At 64.8% G+C, this 20,730-nt stretch overlaps 1 protein-coding gene across 1 annotated transcript in view; it reads right to left on the reverse strand.

Moving 5' to 3' along the window:
• KIF21A (kinesin family member 21A) overlaps nt 1-20,730 on the reverse strand; it is a gene marked incomplete at both ends in the record, with an annotated part of 51,842 nt that overhangs the window by 10,920 nt on the left and 20,192 nt on the right. The window contains 24 exons of the mRNA XM_084256195.1: nt 1,479-1,499; nt 1,762-1,927; nt 2,311-2,412; nt 2,644-2,838; nt 3,029-3,182; nt 3,258-3,472; nt 3,572-3,640; nt 4,612-4,719; nt 5,381-5,580; nt 6,095-6,283; nt 6,530-6,638; nt 6,835-6,925; nt 7,041-7,156; nt 9,405-9,600; nt 10,191-10,373; nt 11,394-11,457; nt 11,678-11,867; nt 12,030-12,225; nt 15,845-15,960; nt 16,461-16,628; nt 16,937-17,071; nt 17,713-17,862; nt 18,720-18,902; nt 18,977-19,199. Coding sequence (XP_084112321.1) covers nt 1,479-1,499; nt 1,762-1,927; nt 2,311-2,412; nt 2,644-2,838; nt 3,029-3,182; nt 3,258-3,472; nt 3,572-3,640; nt 4,612-4,719; nt 5,381-5,580; nt 6,095-6,283; nt 6,530-6,638; nt 6,835-6,925; nt 7,041-7,156; nt 9,405-9,600; nt 10,191-10,373; nt 11,394-11,457; nt 11,678-11,867; nt 12,030-12,225; nt 15,845-15,960; nt 16,461-16,628; nt 16,937-17,071; nt 17,713-17,862; nt 18,720-18,902; nt 18,977-19,199 — 3,539 coding nt within the window. The remainder of the gene's footprint in view (nt 1-1,478; nt 1,500-1,761; nt 1,928-2,310; nt 2,413-2,643; nt 2,839-3,028; nt 3,183-3,257; nt 3,473-3,571; nt 3,641-4,611; nt 4,720-5,380; nt 5,581-6,094; nt 6,284-6,529; nt 6,639-6,834; nt 6,926-7,040; nt 7,157-9,404; nt 9,601-10,190; nt 10,374-11,393; nt 11,458-11,677; nt 11,868-12,029; nt 12,226-15,844; nt 15,961-16,460; nt 16,629-16,936; nt 17,072-17,712; nt 17,863-18,719; nt 18,903-18,976; nt 19,200-20,730) is intronic.

The following is a 20,730-nucleotide window of genomic DNA, read 5'->3' on the forward strand; positions in this document are numbered from 1 at the left end:
CACGCCCAGGGGCCCCGGTCACGGCCCAGGACCCGCACGTCCGCGGGAGAACCATCGCCCAGGACGGAGGTGAGGTGAGGCCGGGTCCACGCGCGGTGAGAGCGCCGGACCCGCTGGCCAGCGAGAGGGGAGGTCGGGCCCTGGGGCGCCCGGAGGGGGAGCCCTGCCTGCCCAGCGTGAGGGGCGGCTCCTTCAACACCCTCTGGGCTTCTGCTTTCGTTTTCAAGTGGGGAAATGTGTGCCTACAGGTGAGTGCACGCACCCGTGTGCAGGTGTGGTGTGCGTGCACCTGTGCAGGTGCGTGGCGTGCGCACAGGTGTGTGATTGCGCTTGCTCTGGGGCGGAAGGGCTGGTGAGGCCCCACTGCCACCTCAGAGCCCGCGGGGGACACGCCCGGGAGGGGCACAGACAGGAGCCGCGCATCAGTCCTCGGAGCCCAGGCAGGAAAGCGGGGGCCGGCCCGGGGGGCGTCTGCCACAGTCTCCCTGCTGAAGGGCCGCAGGGACAGGAGGGGCGGGGATGGCAGGCGGCCCGCTCCCTGCCGCCCCCCCCCACGGCCGCCTCGGAGCCCCAGAGCAGAGCACCAGCCGCCTGTGGGGCTGTGGCGGGGGAGGGCAGGGCCCGGCAGGAGGGTGGGGACCCCTGGCAGGAGGGGCTAGAGTGGACAACCAGAGAGCAGGGTCAGAAGAGCAGCCTCGTCCCGCCCGTGTCCACCAGGAAAGGGGGGACGTGCCCCTCTGGGGGGGGGGCGGTCAGACAGGCCGGGATGCCCAGGAAGGGCACACCCGCTCCGCCCCGCCCTTCAGAGACCACCGGCCCAGGCCGCCAGCCCCACAGGTCTCCGCCGCCGCCAGCCAGCCCGAAAACCCGCTGCCTGGACCCCACTTGCGCCCCCTCGCCTGCCCCCGGGGCCCCGGCTTTCTCTCCCTCACCTGGCTGCTGGGGGGAGGGGGGAAGAGGAGGAGAATGGACGTGGCTGTGGACCCTGCTCCGGGCTACCGGGCAGCTAAGAGGCCCCTTCACAGGACGGGCCCCCCTTTCTCCCGTCTGCAAGGGGGACACGCAGGGGCTGAGGCCGGCGGAGGAGCGAGGGCCAGGCCCACACCCCGGCTGGCTGCGGCCACGTCGCCACATTCAGACCCGCGGGCCCTGCTCAGGCCGAAGGGCCGCGTGCTTGTCCTGTGGCTGTCCTCTCCGCGAGCACGTCAGAGAGCTGACCGCGGGCCGCCGGCCGAGAGAGGCGAGGTCAGACTTTGAATGTGTTAGTTACAGAAAAACTATCCCCGACATGGTCCTGCGGGACAGCTGCCGCGGTGAAGCCCACGCGGCACTGAGGGATGTGGCTGGAGCGGGCTTTGGGGCGGGGAGCCCGGGGCGGGGGGACACAGCGTGCCGTGCTGTCCCGAGGCCGTGCGGCAGGCGGCGTGCGGTTAGGGGCATGGCAGAGGCTCATGCAGCTGCGCAGAGCTGGCACTCACCTGGCGGCTGGCCACCCAGACCTGTGACGCGACGAGGGGACAAAAGCAAGATGCCCATCACAACGGGCCACGCCGGGCTCCCCCGCAGAACAGACGGTGCCGGGGCGTGTGGAGACCCCACAGCCGGCACCAACTCGGGCCCGATCGTGGGCCGGGGCTCACGCTGGAAACGACCTATGTGACCGCGCCGCAGACTGCCTGAGGCCTGGCCCCGCAACGGCTGGAGGCCCGGGGCCCTCACGCTCCTGCTGGGCAGACCCTGTCCCTGCGCCCTGCTGGGTACCTTGCAGGGCGGGGCCCAGGAAGGCCTCCAGCTCGGGGTTCAGCTCCGCCTTCTCCTTCAGCATGTGGAACAGCAGCTGGTTCTGGGTGGCGCTGGTGATCTCCGTCTGCTTCAGCCGGCCCTCCAGGACCTGGATCTGCGCCTCCTTCTGCGCAGCCTGCAGCCCCTGTGCCGAGGCCCAACGCAGCGTCTCACGTTTTCTGCGGGCGCAGCTAGCACCCGCCCGGCCGGGGCTGCCTCCTGACCAGGCCTCAGCGCGCTGGGGCCGTGGACACGCACTTGAGCTGACCCTGGGCTCACAGCGGGTCCGGGCTTGCCACACGGTCCCCACGGGGTGTTGGGAGAGGGGGTGCAAACCCGAGGCCAATGCCAGCTGGCCTGAGCCGGGAGTCCTGCTCCGGTCTGTCCTTGCCAGAGTGGGCTCTCGGGGCTGCCCAGGGCTCGGGCGGGGACAGCAGGACAGGACAAGCCAGCACGTCCCGGCCCCGGGGGGGAGCACAGAGAACCCGCCCCACGGAACAGGCCGAGGCTCCGGCGGCCGAGACCCACCTTGCTGATGCCCATGGACAGGAAGTGGTTCAGCAGGTACCGGGCCTCCAGGAGCGTGCAGGCGTTGATGACTGCGGCCGCGTCCAGCGTCTCTCCTTCCTCCTGTCAACGCATGTGAGGCCGCGGCCTGAGCTCCTGTGGGAGCAGAGGGCGGGGCCGCCCGGCGCCTGGCGAGCGGCAGCAGGCAGCCCGGCCAGGCGTGGACGTCGGACGCCCAGGGCCCGCACGGGCACAGGCGCGCACTCAAGGCGGGCGCCCCGTCTCCCCAGCGACACCACCGCACCACAGGAGCGGCGGACGGCGGACGGCAGCCGGCCAGGGGCCACCACGCACCTTGGCCTCCTCCAGCTGCATGATGCTGGCCTGGCATTCGGAGATGCTATCGTTGATGTAGTCGATGTTGGCGGCCAGCGCCTCCAGCTCCTCCTGCACGCTGGCTGCGCCCCGCTCACCCTCGCCGTCCTCCCGGGCCGTCCTCTCCCTCCTGCGCGACAGCTTCTCCCGCCTCCTGGTGAGCTCCTCCCGTTGCTGTGGGGGACAGGCTGGCCGTGAGGACACTGTGCCTCGGAGGCCCGGGCTGCGCGAGAGCAGCCAGGCCCGGGCTCCTGGGGGCCACGGTCCGCTCTGACTGTCCAGAAGTAACGCTGGCCTGTCCGTGCCTGCTGCCCCCGAAACTGACCCGACTGACCGGAGGGTGCCCCAGGCACCGCCCGCCCACCTTGAGCAGCCGGTTCATGTCGGCCTCCATGTTGGAGATGGTCATCCTCTGCATGATGGCGTCCGTCACCCTGCGCTCCAGCAGCTGCCACTTCATGCGCGCGGTCCTGGAGGTGACCGTGCGGCCGGGCAGGCCTGTCCTCTGGGGCTGCTTCCTGGAACCACAGAGCGAGCTGGTTCATCCCCTGGCGCCCGGCATTGCCGGCCCGCGGAGAGGGGCGGGCGCCCACCTGGCTCCGTTGGCGCTGGGCGAGGGCAAGGCCTGCACTCTGGCCACGGGGACCCGGCCCTTCGGCGGGGTCCCCGCCCGGCTGGCCTCCGCGTCTCCGGCTGCTGCGCTGGGCCCTGTGTCCTGGGCGGGGCCCTCGGACGAGCCGGCCTTCCGAGTGACCTTCCCGGCCACTTTATCAGACATGGGTCTCACCTGCCGGCGCAGCGCCGTCACCTGCAATCACAGCCAGGCGGGCGGGCTCAGCGTCCGGGCCGGCGGAATGCCCGCAGCCCTCAGAGCCGCCCGGCTCCCGCCCCACACAGAGCCACTTGCCTCTTCGGTTTTGCGCCGAAGCACCACCTCTTGATTTCTCTTCTGCGCCTCCAGCAGCCGCAGCTGATGCTATGAAGCAAGGCCAAGCCCGTTAAAGCAGCAGAGACGCAAAGCTCCGCCACACGGACCCCAGGGCCTGGACGGCGGCCCCGCAGGACCCAGCCCCTCGCAGACCCGGGCAGTGAGCACCGGCGCCTGCGCCAGGCCAGTATAAACACATATAACATATAAACATTTTCAACACATAAACCACGGGCTGCTCGCTCCTCCGAGACTGCACCGCCTCGTGTCCCTGCCTTAGACTCTCCGTTCTGTGGCCGCGGAGGCACGAGCAGAATGAACAGAACAGGCGTCTCGCGGCAGAGGCCGTGTCAACACAGGGGACATGCATTGCTGAGGTGGCCGGCAGCGCCTCGGACGGATGGATGCAGGGGACCCCACCGGGGCTGTGCCCGCGCCCCCACCCCCACGCCACAGGCGCGGACTCACTACCAGACGCTTCCCAGGGATGCGGCTCAAGAAAGAATCTGGGCTGACGAAAAACAGACCTGAGCTCTGGGCCTGTCATTTGCTGGACCCATGGCCGTGGGCAAAGCCCAAGTGGGCGTGATCACAAACGTCCTCCAAGGCCAGGAGGCGAACACACGACGCTCGCCTGCTATCTGCTGCCCACGCTGCCGCCCCCGCAGAGGGGCGCTCTGAGGAAGGGCCCTGTGTCCAAGGAGCCTTGTCCACTGTGGGCGGGGGGCAGCCGGGCCCCACCCTGCTGCAAACAGTGCGGAGGGTCCTCAAAACACTAAAAATGGGGTCTCCCTGGTGGCACAAGGGGTTGAGCACAGCACTAGGAAGCTGTCCACAGCCTCTGCAGCACGAGTCCAATCCCCGGCCGGGGAGCTACCCACATGGCGCAGAGGTGGTACCCTCTCCTGCAGAGGTGGGTGCCCAAGCCAGGCCGCAGGACGCCCGTCTTCCCGTTCGCCACTAGGGAGAAGCAGGGCAAGTCCCAGGCCCCGGACAGCGGCCTCAGTGCGGCCACTCACGTCTCGTTTCCGCTGATCCTTCTTGAGCTGCGCGATCTCCCTGTTCCTCCTGGACTCGCTCAGCCTGGCCTTTTCCTGTTCTTCTTTCATCTGCCTCATGAGGCGAACCTAAAAACCCAGGAAACCTAAAAACACAGCCCCGATGGGACTGTGCTGCCCGGCCTAGCCTCGCCCTGGGGGCTCCGCGTGCCAGCCGCCCGCATCCTGACGGGCAGTTATCCCGGGCAGGGCCGGCGCGCACCACTCCCCACCGTCCAGCTTGCCCTGTCGAGGGCCCCGCGTATCCGCAGGGCTCTAGGACGCGACCCAGTCACCCCGCTGCCGCCCCCCAGTGCAGGCCGTCTTCTCTGACGCGGGCCATGGCTGGCCGTGGGCGGCACCAAGCCTGGACGTGGGGTGCCCGGCAGTGCGGAGAGCCAGCTGCGGGGCTGAGCTGCAGTCGGCTGCCGCAAGCACAGAGCACCGGCTGCCGGACACACCAAGACACGGCAGCTTGAAAAGCGGAGAACAAAGACCCGTGGCGAGTCGGCAGCCCAGCCACGTCCTACCTGTGTCCTGAGCCCACCCCCGGCCATCCAAGGGAAAACGGTGATTTTTGCGCCAGCAAGAGGCAGCCCATCCCAGCCAAGTACCAGGCTGTCCGCCCCCACCGAGACGCGCGGGCTCAGCAGGCTGAAGCAGCCGTGGGGCCGGGGTGGGCGGTCCCGGGAGGCCCTTCAGGGCCGGGGCCACGCGACCCCTGCCCCATGCCAGCCGGCGGTGCCGATACCTTGGTTTTCTTCATCTCTGCCACGTCCTGCTGCAGCTTCTGGAGCTGCTTCTCGTACTGGGACTGGCTGCGCAGCAGCCGCGCATGCTCCTTCTGCGCCGCCTGCAGCCGCTGCAGCTCCTTATGCATGGCCTGCAGCTTCTTCTCGTACTCGGACTTGACCTTCTTGGCCTTCTCTTCCGAGTTGGACTCCACAGAGCCTGGATGCGCGGGTGTTGGTTTGTGAGACACATATTTTACGGAAGAGGGGTTCCCCTCCCCACATATACCCGGGAGGCCGGGGAGTCGCTCAAAACCTGCCCTGCACCTCTCTGACAGCTAAGGGCTTTTACGTTATTTTTAACATATAAACATGTTCCCAGCACAGGGCCTCCCCGGAGGCCCAGGGGTCAGTCTCGGGGTGTCACTGTCACGGCCTGAGTCTATCCCCGGCCAGGGAGCTACCCACACGACGCGGCAGACCTCTCCGTCTCCCCGCTGCTCCCTCAGCAGTGTGTTTCAGTGTTCTGCTCCCCACTCTGTCTCTGGTGAATCCTCTCACCCCCCACACCTCTGGCCTGCCCCCCAGCTCTTGTATGCAAAAAGCAAATTAAAAAAAGATGTTCCCAGCATAAAGTGAGGCATCAGAACCATCAGCCACAGTTGGGACGAAATCCCGGAGCAGACAGGAGCGGAGAGGGGGCAAGGGAGCACAGGCCGCGGGCCGCGCCTCACCCAGGCTCTGCAGCACCTGGTCCCGCTCCAGCTGGGTGTCGCGGATCTTGTGCTGCAGGGTCACCAGCTTCTCCTCGTACTGCCGCTTGAGCGTCTGCAGCCGCCTCTGGCTATTCTCCAGCTCGTCGATCAGCTTCTGCTTGATGGCGATCTCGCAGGTGATGTTGGCCAGGTCGGCCTGGTAGTTGGCTGTCGGGAGCAGGAGACTGAGGTGTCGTCGCCCGGCCCCCCAGGCACAAGTGGCGTCCCCCACCGAGGCACTGAGCTGGGAACAGGGCAGGGAGCGCAGGGCCCACAGTGGCCAGGGACGGCAGACGCCCCCGGAGCCAAGCGTGGGGGCCGGGGGCCCAAGGACACCACTGGAGCTGCCAACCTGCCCGGTGCATGGAGACTGGGGGCCTCTGTCCGCCCCGAGGCCCAGCCCGGCCCCCATACCCTTCTCGTCGGACTCCGAGTCGGACTCATCAGAGCTCTCAGCCCCGTCCTCCTCATCCTCCTCGTCCTCGTCCTCGTCCTCCTGCTGGCCGGCATCCTGGCTCTCCTCCTGGGTGACAGCGGGCGTGAGCAGAGGTGCCTGTGCAAGCCCAGACGACTGACGAGCCAGGCCGGGGCCAGCGGCACGGAGCCCCCGCCACGGAGCAGGCCGCTGCCCAGGTCACTGCCCCACACTGCAGGGAGCATCCAGCCGCGCAGAGCAGGGCACAGGGCAGGTCCCCCCACCCCTGGAGCCCGGGCCTCACCGCCTCCATCTGGCCGCCCGCGCTCTCGGGAGCGCCCGCCTCCTCGCCCTTCTCTTGGCCAGGGTCTGCGCCGTCCTCCATAGCAGCCACACTGTGAGGAAAAGCAAAGGCGTGAGAGGCAGCACAGAGGAGGCTGCTCGGCCCTGGACAGGTGCAGCCGGCAACCAGCCTGGCAAAGCCACAGTCCGAGGCTTCGGAGGAGACACGCGAGCTCCTCGCCAGCCATGTCTCTGGGGACGGCCCGGACGGCGAAGATGCAGCAGCCTCGTGCCCGCTGGGTGTTGTCGCAGCAGGTGCGAGCATCACAGTTTGTCTGCACTGGCTGCGCACAGGCGTGCGGGTATCGCAGTTTGTCTGCACTGGCTGCCCATCACGGCCACCACGTTGGCGTCTACGCTGCTGTCCCACCAGGGCTGCCTACACTGGCCGTACCCCCTGGTTCCTCATGACGTCCTCACAGACATGTCTGCACCCAGGCTGACCTTGCTGAGCGAGCGCGGGCCCCAGGGCAGCTGTGAAGCCTGCTTGACCCCTCGGCCCCTCTGCCCCTCGCTCACAGCCAGTGATCTTCGCCCTGGACCCCCCAGGGGACCAGGCGGGCCCACAGAGGGAGTAGGCGCTAAGTGGCCTACGGTGAAGTCCTGTAGACATCTCAAGGACACCACAGGGTCAAGGGCACCGCAGGATCACGGTTTCCGCGGGGTCGAGGTCACTGCAGGGGCGCTGGAACGTGGCTTGTGGAAAGTCCCCCACGGCGACGGCAGGGAGCCCCGAGGGCGAGGGAGGGCCCAGGGGGCTCGTCCCGGCACAGGGACCCCAACTAGCGGCCAGTGGCCAGCCCCCTCCCCTACTGCAGGAGCCCAGGCCTGCCCCAGGCCCCTCCTGGCCTACGGCCCCCACCCCAACTCCGAGCAGGGTGCGGATGCTGCTGTTTCCTTCACTGACACGGGCCCCGATGCCCGAGCCAGGCGCACCCCCTCCCCTGTCCCAGCTCCACCCACACCCGTCCTCCTCCCGCCCGCTGGGGTGAGCGCCCGCTGACGTCGTCTCAGGGCTGGGCACCGCAACAGCAGTGCTGTGAGCGCCTCCGTCCACCTGTGTCTTGGAGCTGCACAAGCCTCGAAGCCCGAGTGGACACTTTGTGGCCACTGCCCCTCCATTCTCGCGCGTCGCCGGAAAGCGAGGCTCCGGCGTTGGCAAGAGCCACCCAGGCAGCGGGGACGCCAGGAGGCTGGCACAGGGCTGGATGGATCCTGAGCCGAGGGGCGGGCAGGCCCTCGCCCTGGCGCCACAGCAGCCCTACTGGGGTACCGGGACAGCCGGGGGCAGAAAGCGGCTCCAGGGCCTGTACCCTGCGGCTGCAGTGTGGCCCAAAGGCTGGGTAAGGGCACAAGGCACCCAGCGTTTGCAGGGCTGGGAGGCTTCGGGGGCAGAGCTCCCCCGGGGCCGTGGGCCTCTCTTTCTAACCCCTTAACACAAGAGACCGCCTGTCGTCGGGAGTTGCTCTAATCCCAGCACCAACAGGCCAGCCGGGGCTGCGGCAGCAGCGGGTGGCGTCAGCGGGCTCCACGTGGTGGAGTCAGAAATGCACAGGGGTCCTGGGGGCCTCAAATGGCTGAGGTAAAGGAGCATGATTTGCAAACTGCCAGGCATTTAAAGTGACATTTGCCTAATTAACTTCTGCCTCGTAAAAGTCTTCCAAAGGCTTATTCGAAGTGAGAAATGAAGCTCCTTCGTGGGTGCTCCCCAAATATTCACGTGTGATTGTGAAAAGCATTTACTTTCCTCCTCATTTTGATCCTATCATCTAGAGACTTGCTTAGAAAAGTGTGAAATGATGAGAAGTAAAATGTGGCTCATCTTTCAAATAACTCTAATTCTAGAGGCATCAAATGCAAATACTTATTCTTGGGGTTCAGAAAAGTGCTTCTGGCGCCTCCCTGGCAGCCTTGGAGTTAGGTGTCAGGCTGTCACCCTGCGGCCTGAGTCCATCCCCGTCCAGGGAGCTGCCCCCAGGGCCCAGCAGACCTCCCCTGTCTCCCCGCTGCTCCCCTCAGCAGTGGGTTTCAGTGGATCCACCTGTTCTGCTCCCCACCCTGTCTCCGGGGAATCCTCTCACCCCTGCACGTCTGGCCTGCACCCCAGTTCTTTTACTAATGAATAAATAAAATCTTTTAAAAAATACATGTTTCTGAATTTTGCTCACATTTCAAACATGTGAACAAAAGGGACCCTGCGTCCCGTGCCCGCCTCCCGTGGGCCTGGACTCAAGCCCTGGCTTTCTGACTTAGCCTCACGCTGCCAGGGGCCTACCAGCTGGGGCCGATTGCCACCTCGGCACAGTTCTGACAAAGATTCAGCAACTAGGGAGAGGAGACGCGCTCCGCCCTGGCACAGTGGCCGGGTGGCCACGCCACCCAGCCAGTAGCGGGGCTGCCCCAGATTCTGAGGACCGCGTGGGGAGCCGAGGGCTGGGGCGCGGGCCACGCTGCGAGCCACGGCCGGCCGCCCGCGCGTGGGCACAGGGCCTCCTGGAGCCGCCACCGGCCAGAAGCTTCCCACGCCGCTACCGAGGGTGTCTGCTGGGGCATTTCGCGCGTCTGCTCGGCGCTCTGGCCGGTTTCACGGGCCTGGCACGTCCAGGACCGGGGCGGGTCAGGCCGAGGCGCGCTGGCCCGGCGCGCTGGGGCGTGCAAAGCACACGCGAGTGCAAACCCGGGTCCCGACCTGTGGTCCTCGGCACGGTCCTCCTCCAGTCTCTGCAGCCTTCAAGCCCGGCGCAGATTGCGAGGCAAGCCGGGGGCCCCGGCAGAGGGAGCAGCGGGGAGGCAAAAACCACACGTGAGCCGGGCCGGGCACCGGCGTCCAGACCCCGCGGGCGCGGCGGCCACTCGGGGCGGCGGGGCGGGAGGGACAGGCCCGGCCAGGCCCCGCCCCGCCCCGCCCGCGAAACCCCGCCCACATCGCCGTGCCCCGCCCACGCAGGCCCCGCCCACTTTGCTTGCCCCGCCCAGAGAGGCCCCTCCCTGCCCACGCTGGCCCGTCCGCCTCACCCCGCGCGCGCCCCACCCCACCCGTCCGCGCAGGCCCCGCCCACCTCGCCCCGCCCACCTCACCCAGCGCCGGCCCCGCCCACCTCGCCCCGCCCCCGCACAGGCCCCGCCCCGCTGGCGTCATTACTGTCGGTTTTCGTTATCTTTGCCCAAATAAGCGCTTTATCTACCCAAACTGCCGAGTGGTCCTGAGTTTTCACTTGCAAATAACTGGATTATTTTCCGGACCTTAAAGGGGATCCCTGTCCCCGGCCCCCCCCGCCCCCCCGCACCCCCCCGCACCCCCCCCCCCCCCGCACCCACCTGCGCCTCTTGCGCTGCTCGCGCCGCCGGAGCCGCTGCAGGTCGCGCCGCGCCAGGTCCAGCACCGCCGCCGCCTCCCGGTCCGCCGCGCCGCCCGCGCCGAAGTAGGGGCCCCGCGCGGCCGCCCGGGCCAGGCTCCGCCGCAGGGCCGCGCTCACCGCCTCGCTCTCCAGCAGCCGCGCCCTGGGGGGCAGGGGGCGGGGGGGGGCGTCGGCAAGCCCCGCCGGCCCGGCCCCCCCCCCCGCGGCCCCCGCGGCCCCGCCTCCGGCCACCCCCTCCAGCCCCCGCCGCGCCCCCCGCCTGAAATGGCCCCCCCGCCCGGCGGCCCCACACCTGCCCCAGGTGAGCGAGGCGCGTCCTTTGTATCCGAAATTCTCATCAAAAGCTGTTTGCGGGGAACAGCTCCCAGCACCGCCCGCGACTGGGCGCAGGCTCACCCCCTCAGGGGCAGCTGCCCCCGCCTGGCCCGCCCGGCCCCGCGCCCCTGGGGTCTGCGCTGCCGCTCCAGCAGGGCCGGGCCGGGCACGTGCTCCCGAACACCCCACCGGGGGCCTCCAACTCCCGCTGAGGGGCGGAGCGTGAGCTCCCCCGCAGCCCAGAGCCCCGCAGCCAGGCGCACCCCACCCCAGCCCCCAGCCCCGGCGCTGAGCCCAGCCGAGCCCAGGGGCTGCCGTGGCCCCGCCGTCGCCAAGGAGACCCGATTTAATTCCGAAGCTCCCTTTGTGGTCCAGCCCTGACAGCCGCAGGAGGACAATGCACCGGCGGTGGGTGCCGACCCAGAACGCGGCCCCACAGGCCTCGCCGGCCCCGGCCCTGGCTCAGGGTGGGGCGGGGCCACGCGCAACCTGGCCAGGATGGATGTCTGGGCTGCGGGCACAGGGCGCGCTGGCCACAGAGAGGACGCAGGCCTCAGCCTCACATCCAGGGCCAAGGCTGAGCCGCCCAGGGCCAGGCTGGAGGCTGCTCCGTCCCCTGCAGCGGGGCGGTGGACTGGGAAGCGAGGCGCCCGGATGGGTGGGGCCCCGGAGCTGGGGACCTGACAGTGACAGACACGAGGGGGAGTGACGCACCCTCCTGGCACCACCCCACAGCAAGACAGTAGCAGCCTCGCCCAGCAGCAGGCCGGGCAAAGGCCACCTGCAAGCCCAGTGCCCGCCCCGCACAGCTCCCAGCCCACACACGCCGGCTGCACCCAGCCCGCACCTCAGGTCCTCGATCTCCTTGATGTAGCTGTGCACCATGTTGCTGACCTCCTCGTGTCCATCACCTGGGGGCAGCAGGCGCTCAGGAGCCCTTCCCCGAGGGCCCCATGGAGAGGCGGCGAGAAGCGGGCAGAGAGTGACACGTTGGCATGCGGCCCACCCTGGGTGCACAGAGCCGGGACAGGCGAGGGCACAGCCGGCCACAGCCACGGCCGCCCCCACCCCCAAGCATCCCGGGAACCAGCGGACACGGGGACGCCCGCCCGCCACCCCCTGCCAACCCACCTGCTCTGGCCAGCACCTGGCTGGCCTGCTCGCTGACCAGTTGCGTGACCCTGGCCCTCAGGGCGTCCACGGTCTCCTGCATGGCCTTGATGCGCACGCGCAGGTTGCTGTTCTCCGTCTGCAGCATGGCGTTCTCGTGGAACATGTCGTTGACGCTCTCCATGCCCTCCTCGTCGATGATCCTTTTACCCTGCGCCAGGGACCCAGGCTTGGCCCCGACCTCGACGCAGCCCCAGCCAGAGACCCCGCCTGCTGGCCCCGCCCCCACACCAGCTCTCCTTCCGGTGCCCCCCACCCCCAGGCTGGCCACGCCTAGACCCCACGCCCTTGGTGCCCCCCACGCCCGGCTCACGGTCCGGTACTCCATGAGCTCCATCTGCAGCCGTGTGATCTCCCCACGCAACGCGCTGATCTGCTGGCTGGCCCGGTCCTGGTTGGCCATCACCTTGTTCTTGATGTTGCGGGCGCGGTTGGCGTATTTCAGGGTGTTCAAGGTCTCCATGAAGTCCCGGTCGGAAGGGCTGACGCAGGCGATCATGACCGTCTGGCTGAAAGGTGGGAAGAGCCATCGGGCCACAGGAAACGGCCACAAACACGCTAGAATCACCATTTAAACTTATATTCCCTAGGGCCTCCCCGGTGGTGCAGCGGTTGAGCGCTGGGTTGCGAAGCTGCCCGCGGCCTCTGCGGCGCCGGTTCGATCCCCGGCTGCTCCCCGGCCACCGGAGGAGGGTCCCACATGGCGCGCAGACCTCTCCTGCCGCCCGCTGCTCCCCTCAGCAGTGTCCTTCGGTCCTTCTGCCTGCTCTGCTCCCCGCTCTGGCTCTGGTGAGTTCTCTCACCCTCCCGCGCTTCTGACTGTGCCCAGTGCTTGCATAAATAAATAAAATAAAATAAATCTTTAAAAAAAAAAACAATCTTATATTCCCGCCCTTTGAACAGCCTCTTCCTGTCAAGATGCCCCGCGGTGGACACTCGCTTAGAGGAGAAAGCAGAGTCTGGGGCCCTGGGCTACAGCAACGACCAGGCCATCGCAGAGTCGCAGAGCTGTGTCTCGGGAGGCAGCCCAGCCCCTGACCGCGAGGCCTTGGGAAGGACCAGCGTCCACTCACCCACTGCTCTCAAGGCAGTGCAAGTGCTGTCCACAGAGTAGCCCTAAACCCTGGTCCACCCACACGACGGACAATTAAAGCTCAAAATTCACTTCTCTCATCATGGAGTTAGCCTTTCAGAATTTTAATCTCCTTTTGCTCGAGTCACATGTGCCCCGACTTTGGTGTCAACAGAGTTTTATGCAATATCCTGAAGCCTGGGGGGAGTGTCTGGCACGTAGACCGGAGTCAGGCCACAAAGCATCTGTCTCCAAACTACCTGGGGAGGCGTGTGAGTCACGATCAGCTGCTCCGCACGGGCTCAGCCAAGGCGTTTACAGTGACCGATACGGACTCGGCTGGGGCTAAGCCGCTGGTCCACCTTCCCTGATGGGAGACTCGGCGCCAGCCACCCTGACTGATGGCCCCCACCCCCTACGCCCCCCTGGCCCCCAACATCTGAGCACAGTGACCCTTCAAAAGTCATCCTGCTCCACCTGTCTCTCGGGTCTCAACTCCTGCCCTGAGTCTCCCTCCCTCTCACTACTGGTCAAGCGTCAACTTGGGCTCTGTCCCCCTGGGAGCCGCCCTCTGCCTCCTCACACACACCCCTATCCAGCCACAGCTCCTGCTACGTCCACCCGGAATATTACACACCCCTGAACAGCAGCCAAGGACCGTCTTATCCACCACTGCACTCCATGCAACACAACACTTGGGCCACCGTGGTCACTTGTGTGTCATGTGTACGTGACGTTCCTTATGGGGGGGTCAGGACGCTAAGGTAATTACTGTGCTGCTGGCTCGCTCCGTGAGGAAGAAGATAAGGGACTGAGTGAGCGAGGCCAGTGGACACAGATCAGGACAGACACGGGGCCCAGGCCAGTCTGCAGGTGACTTGTTCCCCATCACAGCAGGTGCAGGAGTTGAGAGTGTGAGCTTGAAAGGGCTTAGACAGTTGAGGCCACCGTACGGACGGACTCCAGCGGCTCCACACATGTGGGAAGCCACAAAGGGGCGAACGCACCAGCCACACAAATGTTAGCCCCACAAACATGGGGCAGGGCCTGCCCTTCACAAGCATTTTGAGATGCACAGAATAAAGAGCTTAAACCACAGAAGGGAAGGACAAGATGAGCTGAGACCTACTACACGGTACACCACGCAGGTGACGCGCAGGTGAGGTTCAGGTGACACAGGTGAGGCACAGGTGACCTGCAGGTGCTGTGACTGCCAAATGCACAGTGAGCTGAAAGCAGTTTCTTTGTAAAAGTACATAACACACCAACTCTGTGCTGAAGGAAACGTGTCGCTCAGCTGTGCGGAGCCGTTACAAGCAAATGCAGCACCTGTGGCCATGATTCTCCAGCACCAGCAAGGTGGCGGCGGCCACGCGGGGGAGGCAGAGATGAATGTGGTTCTAGTCACGCCTTAGGTTTTTCAGTGTATTTCAGAAACCTTATGTAAACTTGCTCTGATGTCCCCTTAGACATTACAAACGTCAGTCAGCTGGTTTTAAAAAAGCCAGGAAATGACGCACAGATATACATGTAGCTTGTTTCCAAAAATGTCTTGGGCGAAGCCTTTCTTTGAATTTTAATGTTCAGAAAATGAAAGTGCTGCTATTTTGCTCCCGCGCACAATGCTGGGAATCGAGTCTGATCTCAAACTTCTAAGCGGAAACGGAGGCTCACCAGGATGGGATCCACGGGCCCCTGAGGCGCCCCTACCAAGGAAACTAAGGGGAGGCCATCGGGACATTCCCGTGGCCAGACATGACTGCTGGGGGCCAGCGGCCTCGAGCCCCCACCAGCCACGGTCTCCCATGCTGCCCGCTGGAACATGCAGAGAGAAGCTTCGACGCGTGACCTGAGAAAGCCTGTGTGTCCTCAGCACCCAGCCGGAGCAAGCTGGCAGCACAGTAACCCCCTCGGTGTAACAAGCCCCAGACTGACACTGATGGTTCTGAGTGAAACTGCAGAAGCGAAGACACATGAACGAAAGTCGTGCGGGCACAGGGTGGACAGGGCGGAGGCTGAGCCGGGCGCCGGCAGACACTGTCGCTGCAGCCCCCCACGGCGCTCTGCTCGACGCCAAGCCTGGAGGGCCGACCCCGCCACGGGACTGAGCAGCGGTCTTCAAGACGCAGCTTTGCAAGCTGGGTCAGCTCGCCGCACCGCATGCTCCAGCCAGTGATGACTGCTGGACATGAGGACACCGCGAGGCGGGCCCCTGCGGTGGCCACAGGGGTGGGGCAGCGCTGTGCCCAAGCCTCGCTGGCAGGACATGTCCGTTGTGAAGCCAACGAGTCCTGTTTGTCATGCGAGGCAGACCCAGACTCCACGCGAGCTTCCACGGCCCCACGGAGAAACAAACAGCCAGTCAAGACAGCCCCAGAGCTGACCAGGCCCCTCTCCAGAGGCAACACGTGGGTGCCGGCAGGGCCGTGACAAAGCGCCCCGGCCGCTGACCCTCAGGGACACGCAGACCAGAGCCAGCGGGAGGCCGGCACCAGGGAAGGGCAGGCACCAAGGCCAGGAGCAGCAGGCGCTGGCAGGACGCGGAGAGCAGCCCTGTCCCCTGGGGGGAGGCAGAGGGCCTGGCCGCAGGGACAGCAGTGTGGAGTGGCCTCAGGTTAGATCTGCCTCGTGACCCAGAAATCCCACTCCTGGGTGTCCACCCGAAGGCTCCAAGGCCACTCCTCTGAAGGGCCCCTGCACCCCCCGCTTCCCAGCCCCACTCCCGCCAGCCGGCAGCGGAGCTGGCCCAGGGCCTCGGGGAGACCTGAGCTGCGCGCCCATGGAGCACTGCTTAGCCCTGGAAAGGGGGAGCCCTGCCACTCCTGACACGGGCGAGGGAGAGGCGCTGAGTTATGTGAGTCAGGCAGACAAACACGGGGCGATCGCTCCTATCTGGGGCTCCTGGCGCTGCTTGTGCGCTTTCTGATGGCAGTGCCCGCGAGCGCCCTTCAACAGCTGGGAAGACCGGTGGGTGGGCAGGGGCCGGGCGTGGGAGCGGGGCGAGGGGGCCGGGCGAGGGGGGGGTTGGGGGGGAAGGGCGCCAGGGCCGGGCCTACCTGTTGCCACCCAGCGAGTCCTGTAGCAGGCGCGTGAGCTTCGAGTCCCGGTAGGGCACGTGCGTGGCCCTCTTGCTCCGGTCCCCCAGCGCGCTGATGACGTTGCCCAGCGCCAGCTGCAGGAGGGGCAGTCAATGGGCGGTCAGCGGGCCGGACACTGCCCTCGCCCGCCCCCGTGCACCCCGACTGCTTCCCTGGGGCTCCGGAGATGGGAGCCAGGCCCGGGGCGTTGGCTGCGGGGGTGCCTTCAGGCCCAGGGAGACCCGCAGCTGCTAGCTGGGGAGCCGGTGGGTGGGGAGGACCTGCGGGGCAGTGCCCAGGCGGGGGGCAGGGCACAGGCCACAGATCTGTTGCCCCGCTGGGCTCTGCTCTCCGGGGCCCTGCTCCCGCGGGTGCTCCTGGCACCCACCGGCAGCATGGCCAGCAAGGGCCTCCCTGTGCCGCAGCCCCGGGCGTCCAGCCACTGCCCCTGAGGCCAGCCCTCAGGACGGGTCTCTATGCCCGAAGGAGCCTTTCATCTTTCTCCCCCTGCGCGGGTGAGGGCAGGCCCAGGCCTGGGGGCTGTGGCTGGACAGGTCCCCGGGCGCCTGCGCGGGCAGCGGGCGTGTGGCCTTACCAGCCCACAGTTGATGGAGATGCCCTCCTTGGCCCTCTCGCCCGTGGCCCCCGTGCGCTTCAGCCGCTCGGACCCCGCCAGGTCCACGAAGTGGAACTTGGCCGTGAGGGTCTCGAACTCGTTCATCTGCGGCGACTCTGCCATCTCCTTGCTGTCCGCGGGGACCTCCTGCCCAGGGGAGAGAGAGGGGACCCTGTCCCGCGGCACGAGACCCCGCCCCCGCCTGCGCCCCAGGCCTATGAATGCACATCACACGTGACCTCCCCAGCAGGCCCGGGGCCCGAGGACGTGTGCTCCTGCCAAGCGCCGCAGACGCGGAGAGAAGCCGGCTGGGGCCGCAGGGGCGCTGGGCAGGTGCCGGCCACCAGGCCGCCCTGGCGGCAGCTTCCAGAGGGGCGGCCCCGCAGGAAGGGGATGTGGGCGCTGCACTGCCCTGCCCGGGGTCGCGGACCTGGGGGCGCGGGGCAGGCACTCACGGCGTCGGCGGGCGGACACAGCCGGGTCTGGCACAGGTGGATGGTGAAGATGGCGTGCGAGCGGGAGCTCTGCACGTTCATCTGGGTGCTGGCCGTGGTACGGGACAGGGCGCCCAGCTTCAGGCACTGCATCATCTGCGGGGTGGGGGGGGGGTCAGCGGGCCCGTGCGCGCCCGGTGCGCTCCGAGCTGAGGATGGCGCCTCACTTTCTGATGGAGGAGCACTGCCGCTGCGCCCCACCAAGCCCTCAGCAACCCGGGAAGGAGCCGGCAGCAGGACCGCCCGCCCCGCGTCGTGTGGGAGACGGCTGCCGTGAGCTCCTCGAGCCCCTGCACACCTGCCCGCGCGCCCTCTCCGCCCGACTCCCTGAGGGTGAGCGCTGGCCTGAGCACAGCCCCGAAGGGAAGTAAGAAAGCCCTGGGGCCTGCAGGGGGCTGGGGTCAGTCTCAGGCTGTCACCCCGTAGCCTGAGTGTGATCCTGGCCGGGAGCTGCCTACAAGGCGCAGCAGACCTCTCCTGTCGCGCCCGCTGCTCCCCTCAGCAGTGGGTTTCAGTCAGTCTGCCTGTTCTGCTCCCCGCTCTGTCTCTGGGGAATTCTCTCACCCCCCCACCTTTAACCTGCACCCCATCTTTGTTACACATAAATAAATAATAATAGAGGCCTGATGCAGGGCCAGGCACACGACGAGGCCGATGCTGGTCCCCCGGGCACCTGGCACCGCGCACCCTGCTCTGAGGCAGACCCTGTGGGAGGCCGGCCGCACGGTGAGCATCACCTCAGACTCCGTGGTCACAGTGCGCGTGGTGACGCCCACGGTGTAGATGCCCCCGGCTGCGTCCTCGTGAATGCGAATGCCAGACTTCTTGTTCTTGGCGTCCATGTCGCGGGTGGTGTCGAACAGGTCGAGGACCTCCTCGTTGTACAGCTGCAGGGGCGGTTCCAGCGTGAGCAGCAGGAGCGGCCCACCACACGCCCACCTGCCCTCCCTAGGGCCGTGCGTCTCCTCAAAGTGGCAACCGACGGGGCAGTTGTCATACCAGCAGCGTCAGACCCGCGAGAGGAGAGCAGGGCCAGCGGCCACTGCCTGGCCCTCTCCGAGAGCCGAGCAAGCTCTGAGCAAAGCAAGAATGCCTCCAAGAAGCGAGCGTGAGGCGCAGCCGAGCCTGGGCTCAGCAGGGCTGGGTCTCTGTGGGCGCATGGCCCTTGCTGTGGGGTCTGTCTGCAGCTGAGGCCCCGAGTTGCCTGCCCGCGGCAGGAGGGCACAGGACGGCGGCGCCCACAAGCCCAAGCCACGCTCACAGCTCCGGGGGTGACAGGAAAGGAGGCACCTGCCCTTGTACGGGCGAGCGCGACGGCCTGGAGCACCGTCCCCACCAGCCGGGAGACGCTGGTCGTCTGAGCTGACGTCCACCGAGAGCCCTAAAGTGCTTGTCCGTGATCAGAGGGCAGTTGGTGAGCCCGGCAGAGCTCTCCCTGCCCGGCCCGAACCAGGCAGCAGGCACCTGCTATGCATCCTGACACGACTCAGGTCCACTCTGGCCCGGGACGTGCGGCCAGCCTCCTGCCAGCCCAGGCCCCCCAGTGTGGGAACCAGACCTGGCGCGTCTGCACCCAGATGCAGCAGCGCGGGCGGCAGCCAGGAGGGGCGTGATGCCAGCTTCTCCTCTCTGTGCCAGCCTCAGGCTCCTGCTGGAGCTCGGCTGTGCAGCCCTGGCGGTGGCCGGCAGGGGGACTGGAGGCCGGGGCTGGGCAGGTTGGGGGCCGCAGACCGGGCGGTGTTACCTCCAAGAACTGTGCGTTCACTTTGAAGTCCGGCGAAGGGAGCCCGCTCTCCAGCGCCGCCTGCTTCCTCTCCTCGATGCTCCTGAAGAGGTGCCGCACGGCCCGGGAGATGATGCCCTGTTCCTGCTCCGCCAGGCTGACGTCGAAGCCCGTCCCCATGGTGTAGGTCTTGCCGGCGCCCGTCTGTGGGCAGAGGGCGAGACTGGGTCTGGCCGCGGCCTCGGGTGGCGGGCGCGGGGCGCCAGTGTGGGACTCACCTGCCCGTAGGCAAACACGGTGGCGTTGTAGCCCTCGAAGCAGCCTTCGATGAGCTTCTCCACGCACTGCGCGTAGATCTGCTCCTGCTGGGACGCGATGTCGAACACGTAGTCGAAGGTGAAGGCTTTATCCTTGCCCAGGAAGACCTGGGGCTCCCCCGGCGTGACTGAGGTGCAGACATGACACCCCTCGATCTTCTCTTTGGCAAGCTGGGGTCTGATTCTGTGAGAAACCAGCAGAGGAGGAAATAAATGGAGGAAAACTGAGCAAGCGGAACTTTGAAACTCCCGGCCAGATCTCAGAACCCAAAATAGGTCAGTGTCACGGACGGGTCCTCAGAGATCATGAGCGAGAACAAAACCCACCTTAAAATCAAACACTTCTCAGCATCTATTGATATTATCATATGGTTTTTATATTTCTTTTTGTTGATGTGTTGGATAACGTTGATTGATTTTCGGATGTTAAACCATCCTTGTGCCCCTGGAATGAATCCTACTTGGTCGTGGTGAATTATCTTATGGATACATTGTTGGATTCTGATAGCTAAAATTTTATTGAGGATTTTTGCATCAGTGTTCATTAGGGAGATTGGCCTGTAGTTTTCCTTTTTTGTGTTGTCCTTGTTCGGTTTTGGTATTAGTGTAATGTTGGCTTCATAGAACGTGTTTGGTTTTGTCCCTTCCTTATCAATTTTTTGGAAGAGTTTGTGAAGGATAGGCACTAATTCGTCTCTGAATGTTTGGTAGAATTCATTGGTAAATCCATCTTTCGACAAAGTGCAACACCCATTCATGATAAAAGCCCTTGAAATTCTTGGGATACAAGGAACATACCTCAACATCATAAAGGCCATCTATGACAAGCCAACAGCCAGTATCATTCTCAATGGTGAAAAGCTGAAAGCAATTCCATTAAGATCTGGAACAAGACAAGGATGTCCACTCTCACCACTGCTTTTCAATATAATACTGGAAGTCCTAGCCAGGGCAATAAGACAAGAGAAAGACATCCAAGGACTCCAAATAGGAAAAGAAGAAGTCAAACTATCACTATTTGCAGACGATATGATATTATACATAGAGAACCCCAAAAACTCCACAGAAAAGCTAATTCAACTCATCAATCAGTTCAGTAAAGTGGCAGGATACAAAATCAACACACAAAAGTCAGTAGCCTTCCTATACACAAACAATAAATCTGAAGAAGAAGAAATCAAAAAAACCATCCCTTTTGTTATTGAAACAAAAAAAATCAAATATTTGGGAATAAATCTAACAAAAGAGGTAAAGGACCTATACAAAGAAAACTATAAAACACTGTTAAAAGAAATAGAAGAAGACACAAAGAAATGGAGAGACATCCCCTGCTCGTGGATTGGAAGAATAAACATTATTAAAATGGCCATCCTTCCAAAAGCAATATACAGATTCAATGCTATTCCAATCAAAATTTCAATGTCATTCTTCAAAGAAATAGAACAATTATTGATGAAATTCATATGGAATCACAAAAAACCCCGAATAGCCAAAGCTCTCCTGAAAAAAAAAGAAGGGAATGGAGGCATTACACTCCCAGACTTCAAACTATACTACAAAGCCATAATCATCAAAACTGCATGGTATTGGAACAAGAACAGACATACAGACCAATGGAATCGAATAGAAAATCCAGAAATAAACCCACAGATTTATGGTCAACTAATCTTTGACAAAGGAGCAAAGACTATGCATTGGAGCAAAGAAAGTTTGTT

This window comes from Talpa europaea (assembly GCF_964194135.1).
Source record: "Talpa europaea genome assembly, chromosome: 15".
Taxonomy (NCBI): domain Eukaryota; kingdom Metazoa; phylum Chordata; class Mammalia; order Eulipotyphla; family Talpidae; genus Talpa; species Talpa europaea.